The sequence below is a fragment of the Lagenorhynchus albirostris genome, chromosome 11, assembly GCF_949774975.1.
Source record: "Lagenorhynchus albirostris chromosome 11, mLagAlb1.1, whole genome shotgun sequence".
In the NCBI taxonomy this organism is placed as follows: domain Eukaryota; kingdom Metazoa; phylum Chordata; class Mammalia; order Artiodactyla; family Delphinidae; genus Lagenorhynchus; species Lagenorhynchus albirostris.
In genome coordinates this window covers 4,387,337-4,408,602 of record NC_083105.1, presented here as the reverse complement: position 1 = coordinate 4,408,602, position 21,266 = coordinate 4,387,337, and the positions used below count along the sequence as shown (strand labels likewise).

At 40.7% G+C, this 21,266-nt stretch overlaps 1 protein-coding gene across 1 annotated transcript in view; it reads left to right on the top strand.

Moving 5' to 3' along the window:
- The window catches only part of ATXN10 (ataxin 10), a 153,687-nt gene that overhangs the window by 49,440 nt on the left and 82,981 nt on the right, over positions 1 to 21,266 (top strand). The window contains exons 7-9 of the mRNA XM_060166900.1: positions 5,891 to 6,056; positions 14,409 to 14,517; positions 16,293 to 16,462. Coding sequence (XP_060022883.1) covers positions 5,891 to 6,056; positions 14,409 to 14,517; positions 16,293 to 16,462 — 445 coding nt within the window. The remainder of the gene's footprint in view (positions 1 to 5,890; positions 6,057 to 14,408; positions 14,518 to 16,292; positions 16,463 to 21,266) is intronic.

Genomic DNA, 21,266 nt, shown 5'->3' with positions numbered 1-21,266 from the left:
TAAGTGGAGTCACACAGTATTTGTCCTTTCATGACTGGCGTATTTCACTTAGCACAGTGTCCTTAAGGTTAGTCCATGTTATAGCACGTGTCAGCATTTCCTTCCTTCCTGAGGCTGAATAATATTCCACCGTATGTATTGACATATGTCACATTTTGCTTGTCTAGTCGTCCATCGATGGACAACGGGGTTGCTCCACCTTTCAGCTACTGTGAATGATACTGCTGTGAACAATACTGATTGTTCTAATTTTTGTTTTTCCCTTCTCCTCTGTCATCTACTGAACTGCCTGCATGGGTCTTGCCCTGCCATTTAGTGGCTTACGTAGCTCGTTACAGGATGCAGTTAGACTCCATGGTGTGGTGTTCAAGGCCCTTTTTAAACGTAGCTTCATTTCCAGCTCCTTCTCATTCTCCCCCAGTCACCACACTGTAGCCGCACAGAACTCCTGTCAGTTTTCCAGGCTTCCCCTTTGGCTTCATGCTTTTGTGTGTGTCCTTTTCTCTGCCCGAAATGTCCTGACTACCCCCTCTCCTTCTGGTGAATACACACTTGTACTCTGTTGGCCCTTTTCAGATACTGCCTGCTTTCTGTTGGCTCTCCTGACTTTCCCAGGCAAAGTTCTTTGCATCCTCATCTGCACGTTTATCATGATAATTTGCTTTTCTGCTAGAATATGTATTCTTCAAGGACAAAAACTGAATCTTGTGAGTTCTCTATTCTTAACACCCACCAGAATCAGTACTGGAACAGTGTTGGAATGGAAAACTCTACTAATATCAAACACTTACTGAAGCCTGTCTGTAAGACGCCGTCTCTGTTGATACTGTAGACAGCAGATGGCTCTGTCAGCCAAGAGGAGGTGGTGTGCTGCCGTGGACCTCGTGGGTTGGCCGGTTCCGGTGGAGCTCACTGTGGGAACTGCTGAGTCTGCTTGCTTGTCTTTGCTCAGGGGCGGGAGGAGGGGATGGGGTCTTGGCAGGAGCGCTCAGAGTTCTGCGGCTGAGTAGAGGCCGCTGGGTTCCCTGTTGACTCGTTTGGGGCAATGACAGATAATTCTTTGTTCAGAGCGGAACGTTGACAGAATAATAGGATTGAAAAGATACGCTTTTCTCAACAGGGATGTATAACGAATTAACTTCTCCCCTTGCACCTGGAATGGTGCTACACACCATCCTGTGAGTACCGAGAAGACAGTCAGGACATTTTCTGTGTTCTGTGGTTCAGATGAGGGACTGCACTGGAGATTCCTGGGGGGCCTTTGTGGTGTCTCAGCTGGGAACACACACCAGAGGCCCCTGAGGCGAGCCCAGGCTGTGGCCCCGACCTGCTGAATTAGAGTATACGGTCTCGTTGGGGCTGTTAGATTTAAAACGCTTGAGGCTCAGTCAGCAAAACAGGCACTGTATTCATTAAGCACCTGCTGGTGGTCCCTGGGTCCCCAGGGTGCACAGTCCCCACCCGCCCTTAGTGTGGGCGCGTAGGGAGGGGAAGCGCCCTGTGAGCTCGGAAGCTCTTTTCGTGTGCTGGTTCTTTTAGTTGTCACAGTTAGTTGACGGCTTCACCCTGGTAGTTTATTTGGACAGATTACTTGGTGAAGATACTTTGGATACAGGGTCAAAATCAATTCACATGGTATGATTCAGCAGAAATGAGAGCCTGTGTTTATACAATTTTCTTGTCCCCCTTCCCAGCAAATTGGAGTAATATTGAATTAAACTAGCTGCTCTTGGAAACCAACTTTTGTAGTTTTCAGGTTTATAATTTGTATAGCATAGTAGTTAAGAGCAGAGGCTAGCTGTGCCACTCACTACTTTGGGCAAGTTACTTTTTGGAACTCTGTTCATCTGTAAAATGAGGATAGTAATGGTAGGCACCCCCTGAAATTGTCGTGGTTACTAACTGAAATGTATATAAAGCTCTCAGTGCTGGCATGTAATCGTCACTCAGTAACTGTGAATGGCCATTTCTGCTTCCATATTTCTGCTGTTATTACTACTTCTCCTCTGATGATCTTGACTTTTTCCTCCAGGTAGCATCACTGTTACGTATGAAGGCAACATACAGCCATTGTCATTTAATCCTCAAAAAGACCTTGTGAAATAGGCATTATTCTTGCCATTTAGGTATTTGCCCTGGGTTACAAAGGTAGCAGAGGTGGTATTTGAACTCTTGTCTGTATGATGCCAAATCAGTGATCATTTTCCCTGTAACGCACTAACTTCTTATATCTGTAATTTATGAAGGGACTAATGAGATTAATTCAGCAACAGCTGTCTGCCTGTATCTTGGTTAGCCTGTTTTCCAGGTTAATAAAAGTTTTGGCCTTTGTGGCATGCCATTCTACAAATTATACAGGTGGAGTAGTTATTCATAATTTGTTGGAGATGTCAGTCTTTGAATTAGAGAAATTTTATTTCCAGAATTATAGGATATTATTTCCTGCCCTAGAACACTCATGAAACTCCCTCTCTCACTCTTTCCCCCTCCGCCTTTGCCCTTCACTCTCGTAAAAAACTTACTTGTTTCAAGATGGTGCAAGCATGGCTTTTGAAATTGTAGACTGCATCAATTTAAGCATAACTTTTTTTTTTGCGGTACGCGGGCCTCTCACTGTTGTGGCCTCTCCCGTTGCGGAGCACAGGCTCCGGATGCGCAGGCTCAGCGGCCATGGCTCACGGGCCCAGCCACTCCACGGCATGTGGGATCTTCCCGGACCGGGGCACGAACCTGTGTCCCCTGCATCGGCAGGCGTACTCTCAGCCACTGCGCCACCAGGGAAGCCCAAGCATAACTTTAAAATATGAATCTTGCTATAGAATTTTCTCCTAAAATCCTTCACGTGTACATTGCTGTCAGTTTTTTTATGAAACAGGAATCATCATCTTGAGGACAGGGTATGTAACTGTTCAGTCAGAAGTGAATTAGAAGTGGGACACTAATGACAGCCAGTGATTGAGAGATAAAATTATAGAGTGACTCTGAGTTGAGTGGTGTGTCTGGTGAGCCTGAGGCAGCTCAAGTGATGATTTCTGGTTTAAAGGAAGTGAGACTGAGGTGTAATAATTTTAGACAGCTAGTCTCTGACCTCTTTGACTGGGTTGGTTTGTTTTTTCCCCCTGGTTAAATTATTAGTTAGTTAGTTTTGGCTGCGTCAGGTCTTAGTTGTGGCACGGGATCTTTTGTTGTGGCATGCGGGCTTCAGAGCACGTGGGCTTGGTAATTGCAGCACGTAGGCTCTCTAGTTGAGGCTCTTGGGCTCAGTAGTTGTGGCACGTGGGCTTAGATGCCCCGCGGCACGTGGGATCTTAGTTCCCTGACTGGGGTTCAAACCCACGTCCCCTCCATTGGAAGGTAGATTCTTTACCACTGGACCACCAGGGAAGTCCCTGACTGGGTCTTTCTACTTTTGCATCCTTCACTCTTGAGTGAATGGATTTGTTAGACCACTTGTGTTCTGTTATGTTTTCAAGGAAGTATTTAGTGTGGTTCCCCCAAGACTGGAAGAAGTAAGACATTCCACATTATGTCCCATTTTCCCTGACTGCAGTACTTTTCAGTACATATATGTTTTCTGGCATAGAAGTGGGGATGGCGAATGAAATGCACAATCAAAATAAATGCTTCTGAAAGAAAATTTCCTACTTGAATTATATGTCCTGTGTGTGATTCCTTTATTTTATGAGAAGGATTTTTTGTTTTGTTTTGTTTTTTGTTTTTCTTTTTCTTGGCCGCGCCATGTGGCTTGTGGGATCTTAGTTCCCCAACCAGGGATTGAACCCGGGCCCTCGTCAGTGAAAGTGCGGAGTCCTAACCACTGGACTGCCAGGGAATTCCCGAGAAGGATAGTATTTGATGGTGGCTAGAAGTAGAGGGAGTTGGAGAGTTAGATGGGGATTCTGGGTGGGAGAGCCCCATATATCAGACTAAAGTTTTTGGACCCACTCCTTAACAGTGGGAGCCTTTAAAAGTTTTTATTGGCAGATGACTTAATATAAGTACAGTCATTTGATGAAGTATAATTTATTCTCAGGTAATAGTCAAGCTTGGTTTGTATTTTTATATTTTAAAGATTTATTTCTGATTTTTTCCCCCTTTTTTCCTTCCAAATCACTCATTCCCCATCTCCTTAGATCTCCCATCTTGTAATCGCCTGACAGAGTGTAGAGGTGCACCTCCTGAGCCAGGGAGAAGTCTGAGGGAAGCACTGCCCCTAGGTGACTGTGTAAAGCAGGCAGGAAATCTACATTGACCTTACGTCTTGGGACCACCTCCCAGGTCTCCCCCCGTCAGCCGGTCTCCTTGGACCCCAGGGCCTTCCTGTGGCTGCTGGACAGCCTGGATTACCACCACCCCGTGGCCCACCTTTTGTCCTGACCCCACCTGACTCCTTCAGGATCTGCTCCTTCCTTGTTCAAGATCTGCCTGGTGTTTGGTCCTTTCCCCCAGTTATGACCTGTCTCGTTCCTCATTCCTCTTCACCGTGTTCTGGGTAGTAGTCCACTGGGTGCTGAACTCCCTAAAGCCAGGGATCACGACTTCTTAGGCCTCGAAGTAACTGCCAGATTACAAAGAATATTTTTAGAGCAGACATTTGGGTTCCTCTTGAATCATACGCGCTAGGCGGCCTCTTCCCTAGCATTCCCGGAGGATCGTCCTGCTCGGGGTAGGTGGGAGGCCTGGCTCTGGGCCAAAGCACCCCATTCATCTTCAAAGATCATATGTGAGTTCGAGAAAACAAACGTACCCCAATACTGAACTACTTGTTGTTTTTTTGTGCTCAGTCGAGGGGATTATTTGTTTGTTTTGTTTTGGATTAATCATTTCTATAAGAAATCTGAAGTTTTAGGAGCTCTGAAAATTGCTAAGGTCTGTGGGTGACATTAACAGACTGATGATCTTTGCCAGCCTTTGGCTAAAATACAGGAAGAGTTCAGCACGTTTTATTTTCTACTTGAAGCAGTAACCAATTCTTACTTTTCTCTTAGTGAGACATGCTCCCTGCCTACTAATACAAGTATATTTTCCCCCATTTGCTGAGCATTTTAGATATTTGTATCACTTCTGATGTAGAAATACATGAGAATTATGCATATCAGAAAAAAATCCCAATCAGAATGTGATTTGGAGAAACATCCTACTTGATTTATGCTGGATAGACTGTTCTGTGTATGATTTGTTTTTCCTGGGAGAAGGAAAGAGATTATTGAATAGAAATATTTAAGTGATAATTTAAATATTGAAGTAAAAGTGGCATAGGTTTGGTCTTCAGATTTATGTTTTTTGTAAAGTAAAATAATGAAACAAACAAAAAACCCAACCTTCACAAGACAGATAGTAGAATGAGTGGGTAAAGCATTTGGCCCAGGAGACAGATTGAATCCTGTGTTTGAACCCTGCCGCAGCAACTCAGTATGTGTGACACTGACAGGTAAATTGATTAGCCTCACTAGGCCTTATTTCCCCCTTTGCTCTTGGGGCTGTTGACGGTATCTGCCTCATGAAGGTTTTGTGTAGATTGAATGAGGAAATGTATGCAAAATGTTTAGCTCTGTAGTAAATAGTGAATAAATGTTAGCCCACTTAGCCTTGCTATTGTTATAGTAGATGTAAATACTATGAAACTTAATTTGACAACATTTCTGAAATGTGGAATTATTCTAGTGCTGAAAGTAATGGATATAAAAAGGTGCTTGTTTCTGTAACCAAATCACATCAAAGAAATCAAGATTTAAAAAAACAGGCAGTTGATGAAGATTAATTGTATTCACAAAAAATATGTTTTCCCGAGCTGGACATTATAAACAAGTAAGGAATTTAAAAATAAAAATATTCTCTTAAAATGGCTTCAATATTACATATTCATGTAAAAATCTTTTATGTTTTATAGGGTTACGTTGTTAGACCTTATGATAGCCAAAATAATGGGTGATGAGCCACTGAGCAAGGATGAGATCCCTGTGTTTTTGAGCCATGCCGAGCTGATTGCGAGCACTTTTGTGGATCAGTGCAAGACTGTGCTGAAATTGACCTCTGAGCAGCATGCTGAGGATGAGGTAAGAGAACAGACAGATTTTCTAACTCAGCTAGGTCCTCTTAAGGACAAAAGCTTTAAAAACTATTATAGGGACTTTCCTGGTGGTACAGTGGTTAAGAATCCGCCTGCCAGTGCAGGGGACACAGGTTTGAACCCTGGTCTGGGGAGATCCCACATGCCGCGGAGCAGCTAAACCCGTGCGCCACAACTGCTGAGCCTGCACTCTAGAGCCTGCGAGCCACAACTGCTGAAGCCCACATGCCATAACTACTGAAGCCTGCGTGCCTAGAGCCTGTGTTCTGCAACAAGAGAAGCCACCGCAATAAGAAGCCCGTGCACCGCAGCGAAGAGTAGCCCCCGCTTAACGCAATTAGAGAAGGCCTGCACACAGCAACAAAGACCCGACGCAGCCATAAATACATACATACATACATTCATACATACATACATACATACATACAATTATGTAAGTAACGTATCTGCTGCATGTTGGTGGGTGCATTCCCTCTCTAAAATTCCTATGTAGGGGCCTTTGGGACGTGATTAGGTCATGAGGGCCCTCATGAATGTAAGTAGTGCTCTTATAAAAGACACCCCAGAAAGATTCCTTACCCCTTGCACCTTGTAAGGGCACAGCGAGAAGCTGGCCATCTGAAGCCTAGAAGAGGCCCCTCCCCACCCAGCCCCGCTGGCACCCTGATCTTGGGCTTCCAGCCTCCAGGGCTGTGAGAAATAAATGTTTGTTGTTTATAAGCCACCCTGTTTGTTGTATTTTGTCATAGGAGCCTGAGCTAAGACAGTCTCCTTATTTTGGAACAGTTACGAAAATACAGAAAAGGGAGATCAGTGCCCTCATTCTTACCATCCAGAGTTAATGACTTAAAATAATAGTTAATATATTTTTCTAGGCAAATAACATCAAATACATGCATGCATACATACACACATACACAAACATATATATATATATAAAAAGTGAAATCATTCTGGGCTTCCCTGGTGGTGCAGTGGTTAAGAATCCACCTGCCAATGCAGGGGACACAGGTTCGATCCCTGGTCCGGGAAGATCCCACGTGCCACGGAGCTAGTGAGCCCGTGTGCCACAACTACTGAGCCTGCGCTCTAGAGCCCGCGAGCCACAACTACTGAACCCACGCGCCACAACTACTGAAGCCCACGCACCTAGAGACCGTGCTCCTCAACAAGAGAAGCCACCGCAATGAGAAGCCCGCGCACCACAACAAAGGGTAGTCCCCGCTCGCTGCACCTAGAGAAAGCCCCCGGGCAGCCACGAAGACCCAGTGCAGCCAAAAATAAATAAAATTAATTAATTAAAAAATGAAATCATCTGTACCACCAATTTGTAAGTTCCTGTTTTTTCTTCTCCTGAATGTGTATAAGTTGCATGAGGGCAGAAGTTTTGACTGTTATGTTCATAGAACTGTGTACATAGTAGGTACTTTAGTGAATATTTGCTGAGTGCACAAACAAGCAATACATAGTGAATGTCTTTTTAAAATGCCGGTGTAGGGCTTCCCTGGTGGCGCAGTGGTTGAGAGTCCGCCTGCCGATGCAGGGGACACGGGTTTGTGCCCCGGTCTGGGAAGATCCCACGTGCCGCGGAGCGACTGGGCCCGTGAGCCATGGCCGCTGAGCCTGTGCGTCCAGAGCCTGTGCCCTGCAACGGGAGAGGCCACAGCAGTGAGAGGCCCACGTACCAAAAAAAAAAAAAAAAAAATGCTGGTGTAGCATTCTGTGTAAACAATTTACCATGATTATTTGTCTGTAGTCTGTGTCTTTGTAGTTGTGTCTTCATACATTTTAAAATTCTCCTCAAGCCTACCCTAGATCATTTAGGTCTTTTCTTTACTAAGGAGATGGACATTAGCTTACAGTAATTCTGTTTCCCTCCTCTTTAATTCAGGAATTCTCTTCATTTTTGTCTGCTCCTTCCTTCCCTTCTGTCTTAAAGTTAGCATTGTTCTTTCTCTGGAATACTACTCAGCAGTAAAAAGAAATGCACTTCTGGTATAACAACAGAGATGAATCTCAAACATAGAGTGGAAATAGACTAGAGAATACACTGCATGCGTCCATGTCTGTGAAATTCTACAGCAGGCAAAACTTATCGATTATAACAAAGCAGCTCAGCTGTCACCCGGGCTGGAAGTGGAGGGGTGGAATTGATTGTCGAGGGACATGAAGGAACGTTTTGGGTAATGGAAGTGTTATATGTAGCTGTGTACAGTGACACAACCCTACTCTTCAGATGGACATATTTTATTGCATGTGAATTATACCTCAAGCGTCGATTTCAGCATGTTCAAAAACATCACAGAGGTTATATCCATGCTGATAGGAATGGTGAGTAGAGAGGTAATCACTTGGGCTCAGAGGCTGGAATAGGTGAGCAGGCTGCCCTTTGACAGGCCCGTCCACTTGCTATCCCCAGATGGGAAGGTAGGGAAGGTGGACCCTGACCCACAGCATTTCCTGGAGGGCTGTGTGTGACACTGTGGACCTGTTAACTCCCACAGTAAATGTAGGCCGTGATTATGCTTGTTCTGCCATGTAAGTGTATCTCCTTCTTTGTGAAAATACTTTCTTCAAGGTTGCTTTGCTGTTGCTTTTCTGTGCTGGATCAGAGAGGCCATGTCAGGTCTCACGGTAAGGTCAGTATTTTAATTCTCCTTTCTGTGGTAGCAGAAAGCTTTACTCGGAGGCTGCTTCCCTTTCTGGGGATAGAGTTGCCTCTGCTTCCAGCAGGAGGAGCAGCGAGCTGTGCTTCAAGGAAGTTTCAAAGAGGAATTTTCCAGGAAACAGAAAATGAAGTACACTTAGTACTTGTTAAATCCAGCTTTGAACTTTTTCAAGGCACTTATATTTAAAGTAGAGATGATTTCAGTGTTGTACTAAGAAGTTACCTGATGTAACTTTTTATGTTTAGGAAAAGTTATATTTTTCACACTTTTTTCTTTAAAGGTGGGAGGAATTATTATGTATTAATAGATAGAAAATTGTAGATAGTTGTTGTTTTTTTTTGAAAAGCCCAAATAGTTCACTTTTTGAAAATTCATTGATCTATATACTCATGACTTGTGCTTGTTAATTGTATATATGGTATCCTTTAAGGTTGAAGTTTAAAAAAAAAAGCCATAGTAGTATTTAAGGAGGACCTGTACCTCAATATTAAATATACCATAAACCTCGTAGTGTATTGGAGCTGGCCTGTACCAACCTCTGAGAGTCAGTTATTAAACATGCAGAAGTTTGTGAGCTTGGTAGTTTGAAGTCAGCCACGGTGGAAGTGTTTATACCATTCACTGCTGAATCCACTGCCAGTTTACCAGCAAACCACTGTATTTACCCATTTGCGATATTTTTAGGACAAGATGTCCAATAAAGTGCTCATGATGCTTGCTATGACCTAAAAATCAGAATGCAAATAAATGTTTTTAATAGCATCGGTTTTTAAATTTATTTGTTTGGCTTTAAAATTCTGAGGTTTTATTCATGTGTTCCTTTATACAAATAGTCTTAGGTTCTCATATTAACATACCTGTTTCTGTCCTTTGGTAAATTTTGGCGTACTGCTTGTTTCCAGTTTTTGGTGTGTTTTTGTCAGTTGTAGTATGCTTATTTTTTAAGATCGAAGAGTCAGTTTAGCTTTATCTTGAGTCTCAGTCTTGTCACTTGCTGTAGTGAAACTTGCCTTCTTATGAAATATTTTCTTTGTTGTAAGAAAAAATAATTCAAGCCAAATGCTGTGAAACAGAAGGTTAAGAACTCCTCTTTTTCACCCATCCCCCATCTATTTTCTACAGATATATCAGCGTATACTTTTTTCCTTCCGAAACTTTTTTGTATATACACACCTATACATTTTGTTGCTTTTTTGAGACACAATATACTATATATTCTGTCTTGCAACTTCCTTTTCGCTTACCCTGATGTTTCATACACTGTAACACGTGTGCATATTCATCTCACCCTTTTTAATAGTTGAATGGTATTTCACTATATAGATGCATCACAAGTTTTTTCTTTTGTTCTCCATAGATGTACATATGAATTGCTTACAGGTTTGTTTTCTTAAAAACCTTCACAAATAATACTACAGTGAACATCCTTGTAAAAATATCTTTGCAGTTTTGGACAAGTAGGTCTGGGATTATAAATTCCTGGAAGTTGAATTGCTGAGTAGAGAGAGTATGTTTATTTAAAATTTGTAAGAGAAATTTCTAAATGACAAACCTAAGAGTACAGGAGTGTGTGGGTCTGCACCCCTTCACTAATCTAATTATCATTTCTCTCTTGTTTTTCAGTGATCAGTATGTTAAGTTTGTTTTTCATGTTAGGTTACCTTTTAAAATACGTTTATTAATGAGCATTTTCAGAAAGTTAATCTTTTGTCACACATACAAGAAACTTTTTTTTTTGCCCATGGTTAATTTTTTGTTTGAATTTATTTATGGTAGTCTTAGCCTTTTAGGAATTTGTTTTGTTTTTAATCTAGTTAGGCTTATCAATTTTATCCTTATGACTTCTGAATTTTTTTTTTTTACAGATTAGTAAAATCATCTCCACTTAGATTGTAGAAATATACACCTATATATTCTAGTTCTTTCAGTACTTTGTCTGAGTTTTTAATTAACCTAGAATTTAGTTTTGAGTAAGAAGTGTAGTATAGATCCAAATGAATTGCTTGTGTCTTTTAACTCTCCAAGACTATATAATCTTTGGTAGAAGACTGCTTGGATTTGAACCTGGATTTCTTATTATTGATGTGTGATTTTGGAAGTTACTTACCTTCTTTGTTTCTTTTGCCTGTAAAATGAATTGTATTTTAATATAAGCACTTAGTATACTGACTGGTACATAGCTACTATTTCCTAAAAGTTATCTGTTAATTATTGTATCAGCACCATTTAGTGAATAATCTCATCCTTTCTACTAATTTTAGTGCTACCCAAATCATATGTTAAATTTTTAATATAATTTTGGATCCATTTCCGGATTTCTGACCTTTTACGGTGGAAATCAGTAAGATACCAACAACTGTTAAAGAATTCAAATGAATTCATACGTTTATATGCGATAAAGGAATATGCTGAAATGAACTTACAGAGAGATGCAGAAAGTAGTCTATGCACAAGGCAATAATTAATTGCATTCCAGCCAGACAGAACTAACCTCCATTTCTGTAGACAAGAGTCATTGGCATTATTGTCAGTTTTATGCAACTGACAATGTTGTAAAATAGCTCAGAGACACTGAATGGTAAAGTGAGCCCAGGCAGATGATCTAGATGGTAGACTGATCTCTGTTTTTCTCTTCTAACAACTTCAAAATCTTGTTCCTTTGTCTTGCCTACATCTTTTTTCCCCCATTTGTGTCTGACTTAATGAATATAGTTTTATAATACTTATAAATAATGGAAGGGTAGCTCACGTATTCCTCTTATTTTTTTAAAAGAATAATTTTTCTGGCTGTTATTTCATTATTAGTTTCCAAATGCTCATTAGAAACACTTCATTAATAAAAGGATTCTAATGATTAAAACTGGAGATGTGTTAGGTGAGGATAGATTAATTTTCTTTTGGGTTTATTTCAGGTAATATCATAGAATTTAGGAGCTGGAAGAAACTTCAGATCATCTCTTCCAATCCCCTAATTTTATTTTTGTCTTTCTATCAAGAAAAATTTCAAACATAGACTAAGAGAAAAAGTGTCTTGAAACCCCATCACCCAGCTTCAACACTTACCAATTCATCCCCATTCTTGTTTCATCAACAGTCCCACCCATTCTTATGCCAGTTGCCCCCGATTCAAAGAGGACTCCCACGTAGTTCATCAGTTAATAGTTTACATGTGTCTCTAAAAGATAAGGAGTCTTAATACATAAGTAAAATACAGTTAGCACATCTGAAAACTTAATAAAATTTTAATATCAAACGAACAGTATTCAAATGTTCCTCATTGTCTAATATTCTTTTTCAAGTTTATTTCTTTGAATCAGGATATAAGGGCATACATTGCAATTGGCTGCTGTATCTTAAATCTCCTTTAACTAGGTTCCCCTTTCCTCTTCCTCCTCTCTTTTTTTTCCACCTTTGCTCATTTTCTGTTGAACTGCGTTGTTTCACCTGTACAGTTTCCTACAGTTTCCTTTTTGATGAGGATATCTCCATGGTGGGGTTTAACATACCCCCTCTTTTCCTTGCATTTCCTGTGAATGATAATTCCTTCCAGAGGCTTATTCAGATTTGGGTTAGGTCTTTTTTTTTTTTTCTCTTTCTAGTATATTTCATTGTTGGTGATAAGTACTTTCATGGAGTCATATAATGTCTGCTTGTCTCTTTTTGTAATGTTAGCAGTTGTTAATGACTATTGACTAGATCCATTAATTCTTTGCAGGTTGTGAAATGGTGGTATTTGGACTCTATCATTCATTTTTTAGCTGGAATATTTTATAAAGAGAAACTTCTAATAAGCTATTAGGTTATGCAAGGTTCATTTTGATTAAGAAAAAGAGAATAAATGGTTGATCACCGCCCCCCTTTGATTACCAGTCTTCAAAGTATTGAGCTGGTTTTATGGTATCATACAAAGTTGATGAGTGAGTTGTTTAGTTTTACTTTAATCATTGTTATGAAGTCATGGCTTGTAAACCACTGGATTTGTTTTCAGTCCATTTTAGCAGTAATTCTTCCTAATGGTTTCACGTCCCATTGCTGGCCGGGGGAGCCTCTTCAAGTTGCTTCTGATTCCTTGTGACATGATCCGAGGAGACTCTGATAGCTGCCTTGCTCTCTGGTATGACAAGGTGTCCAGGGTCATCTCATATGTGCTCTGCCCCAGACCTATAGCCAATCAGCCATTTCTTGAAGGAGAAGTGGTATCCGAAGATGACCGTCTGGGCAACTACTCATTTAATAAAAGAGGATGCAGACGCTGTGCTAAATAAGTTTGGATTTGCTCCAGTCTTCTAAACAGACTTCTACTAGATATTTTCTCCGAACTTTTTTTTTTTTTTTTTTTTTTTTTTTTGCGTTTTGGGCCTCTCACTGTTGTGGCCTCTCCCGTTGCGGAGCACAGGCTCCGGATGCGCAGGCCCAGCAGCCATGGCTCACCGGCCCAGCCGCTCCACGGCATGTGGGATCTTCCCGGACCGGGGCACGAACCCGCGTCCCCTGCATCGGCAGGCGGACTCTCAACCACTGCGCCACCAGGGAAGCCCATCTCCTAACTTTTAAACTAGCAAGCGAAAGCTATTAAAATTAAACACACAAAAAAATGTGTGTTTCTTGCTATTTGAGATTTCAGAATACTATATTAAAATATTATCTCCTGGGGACTTAACCTGGCGGTCCAGTGGTTAAGACTTTGCATTCCAGTGCAGGAGGTGTGGGTTCGATCCCTGGTTGGGGAGCTAAGATCCCACATGCGTCATGGCCAAAAAACCAAAACACAGAGCATGCTGTAACAAATTCAATAAAGACTTTAAAAGTGGTCCACATCAAAGAAATCTTTAAAAAAAATACTGTCTCCTAATTGGAGAATAATAAATACACATTTAGAATTTTAAAAAGGAAATAACTTGTTTTTCTTTTGAAGAACATTATGTGAGATAATAAACGGTTAAATTTGTATTACCACATTTTGTCAAATAATGTGCACTGTAAAAATGAAGTAAAAAAATCTGTGCAAAAATTACATTTTAAAATTATATTTAGACTACCTATGCCATGCAGTCGGTAGCTGGTAGTTTCTTGATCATGTACTCTATTTGATAATAAGTTATTTAGTAGTTATGTGAACTAACATTTTCAAGTATCTTTTCTAAGCTACCAAGATATTGCATATAGGTTTATATTCACCCAGAAATAATCCAAGTTATTGCAGCTGAAGTTCTTTCAACCACAGCATTTTACAGGATTCCTGTGGACAAGAAATTAATGTATTTCATGGGATATTTGTATCTTTAAAGTAGAACTTGCTTGCTGGGAACGCTTTAAAAAGAAAGTATTTGCATAAATGTTATGTACATAGCTAGTAATTTTGAACATTTATTCCACTGTTGGAAGGTATTTTTGCTTGAATAAGAACTTTTCTTACTCTTTGCTCCAAGAAGACACATAATGACACATAATCTTGTGTTCTTGATAGCAGATGTCTGCTGTTGGTGAAAATGATTATTCCTGTACATGTTTAATACTTCTGTTTTGTTCTTGATAGTTCTGGTTCTCTGTTTAGATGTTACAAGCACTGTCTCTTGAATATTTTTTGTAATATTTATTCTCCTACAGTTATTTAATAATAGTCAAATCATTTAGCTTGCCTTAAAAGTCATATTTTCTTTTCCTTTTAGGAGGCGCTGACTACAATTAGGCTTCTTGATGTCCTTTGTGAAATGACTGCTAATACTGACCTGCTCGGCTATCTACAGGTTTTTCCTGGCTTGCTGGAAAGAGTGATTGGTGAGTGAAATATCGCACATATTATTTAATTTATTTATTTATGTATGTATTTATATATGTATTATTTATTTATTTGACTGCACCGGGTCTTTAGTTGTGGCATGCGGGATCTTTGGTTGCAGCGTGTGGGATCTTTGGTTGCAGCATGAGGGATCTTTAATTGTGGCATGCATGCGGTATATAGTTCCTTGACCAGGGATTGAACCTGGGCCCCCTGCATTGGGAGCGTGGAGTCTTAACCGCTGGACCACCATGGAAGTCTCCATATTATTTTTAACTAAAAAATCTTTGACTTGTCGTACTGTAGTATAAGTTCAAACACAGATCCTTAATTTTCAGTGTATTAGTATATTTTTGAGATTTTTTTGGAATATTTTTTCTTGAAAGGAATCACAGTGTTTTGGTAACAGCTCAGGCCCTTGCCACTTATCCTGCTGTTTGTGATGCCTAATCAGTTGATGAGGTTATTAATCCTGTTACACAGGGTGCCCATAGTGGGTATTCCATCAGTAGTGGTTGTGATGGTGATGATGGAGGGGGCAGTTATGACAGTGATGGGGGGGTTATGACAGTGATGGGGTTTTTGACGATGTTGGCGATTTTCATGCTCCTATAGTTTTACCAGATTTGTTAGTAAATTTTTCCAGTTACACTTATGGAACATGAAGAATATTGCTTTACCCGTAGTACTGATAATTATGTATTCTGTTCTTATGAGAAAACTGTTTTAAACAAGAAGCCATTGCTTGAAATATTCCCATCTTTGCTAAAAAGCTGTTTGCAAAATAATTCATCTACAACCTGTTCCTTGTGCTTAGCCATGCTTATGGTTGCTCTTCGGTGTTTGCTATATTTTTCTTTAAAAAAAATATTATACTTATTCTGGAGACCCATATGCTAAGAAAGATGAATTGGTGTCTAGATGGGTGGATGAGTTAGCAGTGAGCTTTAGGAGATATTTAGAATCGCATATCAGTGTTTTATTTTGAATGCGGTGCTTCCAGTGATAATGAAAATGAGACATCACAAACCTGAGAAACTGAATCATTGTGGGAAAAGCATGTGTTTGGAGCCAGGGCAAACATGGGTTGTCAGCCCAACTCTGCCCAATTACTAACTTCTCTGAGCCTGATTTCTTCATTATAAAATTGGGAAAGTGACCTGCCTTTAGTAACTTTATTGAGAGTGTTAAATGAGATAATGTGAAAACATTTAATAAAGCTTCTGGAAGATTGTCTACTTTCATAGGCTGCCTACAAGCATTTCATAGAGTATAACAATGTGAAGTTATTTCTTCTGAGGGCAGCCAAAGTAGATTAACGGGGAACACATGCTGCCTTCTGATTATCTGGACAATGAGAAAAAAATCAACGTGCTTCTTGGTTTTTGTCATATGGCTCATTACAGATAGGTGTTGCAGGTTAGACTTAGCTGACTGTAGTTGTCGCCTGAGTTCCTTCATAAAGAAGTTGGAATTGGAAACCTTTTACTAGGAAAGATGGTAGGAAATTTTTAGCTAACTTTTCTTTGTGGATAAATAGAAAGTCCAGGTGGGGTTAATCATTTTGGCTTATCTGCAAAACTAGAGTCATGAAAAATTCTAAAGCAAAAGCAGAAGAGCCTTCTAATTGTTATTTTAAAGAAAGCTTTCAGTACTCTACCTGTATTTTATTTTAATCCATTAAAATAAATTAGATTTATTTATGGGAATCTAGTATAAAACGTAAAAATAAAAATTTTTCTATGGAAAATGAAGTTTATTGTTTTTGTCATAGAACTTTTACGAGTGATTCATGTAGCTGGCAGTGACACCATAAACATCTTCAGCACCTGTGCTTGCATGAAAGCAGAAGGTGACATCTCAAATATGGCTGAGGGCTTCAAGTCTCATCTCATTCGTCTGATTGGAAATCTGTGTTACAAGAATAAAGATAACCAAGACAAGGTACGGTTCTTTCTTAGTGTATTTCATACACATATGGCTTTATTTAGAATATAATATTTAGGATTTAGAATCTGTTCACTTTTGGGGAATGAAGCTTGAGGTGCTTAGAAAGTAGCCTGAGGTATATCTGTATGCATATATTACCACAGTAAACATAATGTGTCGTATTTGTTTGTATTAGGGTTTGTATTTTTGTAATTTTGTGTTGTGTTTGTCCATAGTGTGTTTGAGCCAGTCTCCTTTCTTTTAAATAGTCAATGCTGTCCTAAGTCTGTGCATTTAAGCACACTATTTGTTTATATAGAGAACAGTGAATGAAAAATCGAACCTAGAAATTTTCAAACACATAGTAGACGTTTAATAAATAGTAGTTTTTATTGACTGTTATCTTAAAAAACAAACAAAGCGATGGACCTAGAGTCTGTCATACGGAGGGAAGTAAGTCAGAAAGAGAAAAACAAATACCGTATGCTAACACATATATATGGAATCTAGAAAAATGGTACTGATGAACCTAGTGGTAGGGCAGGAATAAAGATGCAGATGTTGAGAACGGACTTGAGGACACGGGGACGGGGAAGGGGAGGCTGGGACGTAGTGAGAGTAGCATTGACATATGTACACTACCAAACGTAAAATAGCTAGCTAGTGGGAAGCTGCTGCATAGCACAGGGAGATCAGCTCGGTGCTTTGTGACCACCTAGAGGGGTGGGATAGGGAGGGTGGGAGGGAGGCTCAAGAGGGAGGGGATATGGGAATATGTGTGTACATATAGCTGATTCACTTTGTTGTACAGCAGAAACTAACAGAACATTGTAAAGCAATTATACTCCAATAAAGATGTATAAACAAACAAACAGACAAACGGACCTTAACATCTGTGCCCTGCATTTATGGATGATAGCATCATAAGCATTTCTTCCCGATATCTTGAAATGGACATGATGTTTAAGTATTAAATCTCTGAAAACTCAATAGACTGCCATTAGAAACCTCTTTTGTGCTGAATAGCTTAGGGGTAATTGTATTGATAATGTGATTAAAAAGAGATGACAGGAGAATTGGACCATATGCTTCATATTGAACAAGTCTGCCTGTATTTTTCCAGAGTTTTACAGATATTGAACGTATGTGTGGCAGGTTATATTTTTTCCAAGATGGCTGCAGAAGTACCTCATCATTCTGTGCCTCATGTATTCCTGCGATGTGACTTTGCCACTCCCCCATCAGGGGTTAGATTTATTTCTCTGTCCTCTTGAATCTAGATGACTAAGGCCCCCTGACTGCTTTGAATAATAAAATATGGTGGGAGTGATCCTGTGCCACTTCTGGTGTAGCCTTTGACTGGTCTGGCAGATTCTGTATCTGGCTTCGTAGAAGCCAGTCACCATGTGAGAAGTGCAGATTCCCTGAGATCATCATGCAATTCCCTGAGATTACCAAGTCCACATGGAGAAGTCCTGGAGGATGAGATGCAGTGAGGAGAGAGAAAGGGACTAGTCAAGGAACACCAAGGAACCAGGCATGTAAGTGAGAAACCATCTTAGAACTTTTTAGGTAGCTGCTCAGTTCCCTTGTTCCAAGCCAGTTCCTCAGTTGCCCAGTTGATGCCACATGAATCAGGGACAGCCTGCCTGGCAAAGCCCTTTCTGAATTCATGACCCACAATACTGTGAGAAAAAGTAAAAAATTGGGGGAAAAAATTTTTTTATAGGTTCTGCTTCTGTTAATGCCCCTGTAAGCTAACGTTGGACTGATCCTCTTGCAAATAATAATTATAAACTCTGGACAAAAGACAGCTATGTGAAGACACTCAGATTTGACACAAACAGATAGAGTTTGGAATCGAAATGACAGTTGGAAGAACGGCACAGCAGAGAGTGTGCCATGCAGGGCAGTTAAAACTCTGATAGAAAATCTACAGTACTTTTAGCTTAAAGAATCAAAGGACAGTTTGGAGCAGTCACAGACTTTAGAAAGTGAAAGGGGGAATCCCGGAAAGGAGAAAGTTAAGCCCCACATTCTGTGTACCAGCCACCTAAATCCCTGCTGATGCTTGAATCAGAGATGCATGGGGCAGGCTCCAAGCAGCTAAGCTAAGGATAAGATAATTATACTGAGATTTGAGCTGCCACCCTGGAGTTTACGGTTTAACTCCAACCAAGGTAATTTACCTGCTAAAACAAAAATATCAATATTCTTTAGAGGAATATAATAGAATCTAGAATTTTCCACAGCATAACATTCACAGTGTCTAATATAACTTACAATCCAAACTTACTTGAAACACAGAAAAATGTCACCTGTTATCCAGACAAAAAAATAACGGAGATAGACTGTGTGGTGACACACACGTTGGGTTTATCAGACAAGGATTTTAAAGCAGTTGTAACTATGCTCAAGGATGTAAAAAAAACATGCTTTGAATGAATGAAAACATAGCTTATCTCAGCAGAGAAATGGAAACTATAAAAAAGGACCAAGTGGAAGTTCTAGAACTGAAAAATGCAGTATCCAAATAAAATATAAAAATTTTACTGAATGAGCTTAACAACTTGGGATGACAAAGAGTCAGTGTACTTGGAGATAGATCAATAGAAATCATCCAGTCTAAAGAACAGAGGAGAGAAAAGGTTGAAAATGGAATGGTCATCCTAAGATGCTAAGTTTTGGGGTAGTATGTTTTGCAGCATTTGATAACTGGAATAATTTCTCTAGGACATGGCGCAGAACTGAGCACCGGATAATTTGCTCTTTTATTCCATGTGTGTACCGTTTTGACGGCTCCTCATCTTCAAGCAGGTGTGAGTGGGAGACTACTGACCCACCCTTGGAAAATTACTGGACTGATTTTTTGTAAGAGAAAGTTGATAGAGGATAAAACACTTTACCTTTTTTTAATGACCAAGACCGCCTTTTTTCAGGAGCACAGAAGAAGCGGTTTTCTTGTGTGTTTACCTATACTTTTGCTGCTAATTTGGATTGGCTTCTTAAAGGAACAAAACGTAGTAACCCTTAAAAGGCTTATGAAATAGCTCACTGAAGTCAGGATCAGATTGCACCGTAAGTAAATACGGAGTGTGCCCGAGTGCTGCCCTGGAGAGGTCGCGGGGCTCACAGGAAGTCTATAGTGTGTCCTTCACGTGTGCAGTCGCTAATAGCACTGCTGACTTCTGAGCAAACACTCTTGAAGGTATGAAGGAGTTCATTCTTTGAGTGTAAGAATGCCTCTGTTTCTCCTACTTTTTTTTACCTATGCCAACAAAAAACTTAACCTGAAAGCATTACTTGTGGGATTTTTTTTTCTCTTTCCAAAGAATCTACCACAGCATAACAGTCTTGCAGCCAAATCCTGATTCAGTCTGAGCATCAGAGACATGAGCCTTTGCTCACTGATGCCTCAAAGGATGGAGTTCACTAGCGCTTGACAACTTTAGTTATAATTTGGGAGAAATGGGTGGTTATGTAGCGGGTCTTTATCACCACGCCATTAATTTTCATTGTATTGTCTGGATGGATTGTCCCACTTCTCTGCAAATTGGGGCCCAAAGGGATGTTTGGCTCTTTCTCTACTAAAAGTATGAGTTAGGGGGATTTTGTATCGTTGAGCTTAGTTTAGTTCATCCGTCACCCAGAGGGAAAAAGGGACTCATGATTTGTTGTGTCTACTATGTCCCGTGTTGTGCTTAGTGAACTACGTGTATTATCCACTTTCATCTTTGCATCAGCCCTGCAAATCCGGTTCTGCCAACCACACTGTAGGGAGAGGCCATCAGTTAGTGATTTGCAGAGTCCGGAGTAGAATTTAGATTTGTCTGTGAGCTCCTGGGCCTGTGCTGTCTCCCCTGTACCGTGGAGCTTCTCATTTGGGAGCTCTCCAAAGGTTTGGAGAAGGGGTTTAAAATAGACTTCCTGAATGACTTGAGACGGAAAATGCTGGAGGCTGGTGAACCCTGCTCTCCCAGGCTAAGCAGCCCCCTCGGGCCTGCTCTTGGTTCAGGTCTGCCACCCGTTTGCTGCTCACATCCCTGCCTCTGGTTCATCCATGCATCAAATGGTCCCAGCCTTGGACCCTTAGATGGATAAGACAGACAGGTGTGTCCTCCTGTGCATCTTCCCCTCTAGGAGCACCGAAGGGCCGTCCTTGCCTCGTTGAACTGGAATCCCAGAGTTACTGACACACACTTCCTGGAATCTTTGTGTACTACATGACTGCTCTGAGGTTTGACCAAAAGCCATTGAAGCCCAGCCTGGTCTCTGTGCTTGTCTGTGTGACTTTGTTCATTGCATTGAGTGCGTGCCCGCCTGCTGGATGGCTCCCCCTATAGTTAGTTATGTGGCCCTTTCCCTGTTACAAAGTTCTTTTCATCTGCATTAGTTCTTTGGAGCCTTTTGACGCCTCTGTGGAAAAGGCTGAAAAGATATTATCATCATTTTCTAAATGAAGAAACCAAGGCTCAGAGACTAAGTGTGATTTAATTCACCTAGCATTTATTGACTGGAAACTGCTATGTGCCGCATGCTCTGGGGAAGACAGAGTCACCTTAGTAGGGAGATCCGCACGGGCACTAGCAGCTCTAAACAGCGTTCTTGTGGGGAGGGCTGTCGGAGAGGAGCAGATGACTGACGTGGTCCTCCGGTCTGGCTGTGCCAGTGCCTGGAGTAGCCCTCTCTCAGCCAGACGGGAGCTGGCCTGCACCACGCAGCAGGAAGGGCAGTGATCTTCCTTTCCATTTGTGTCTTTGGGCAGTGTTTAAGAGGATCCAGTTGCCTGGTTTCAGATTGAAAATCCGCTCAGAAATTT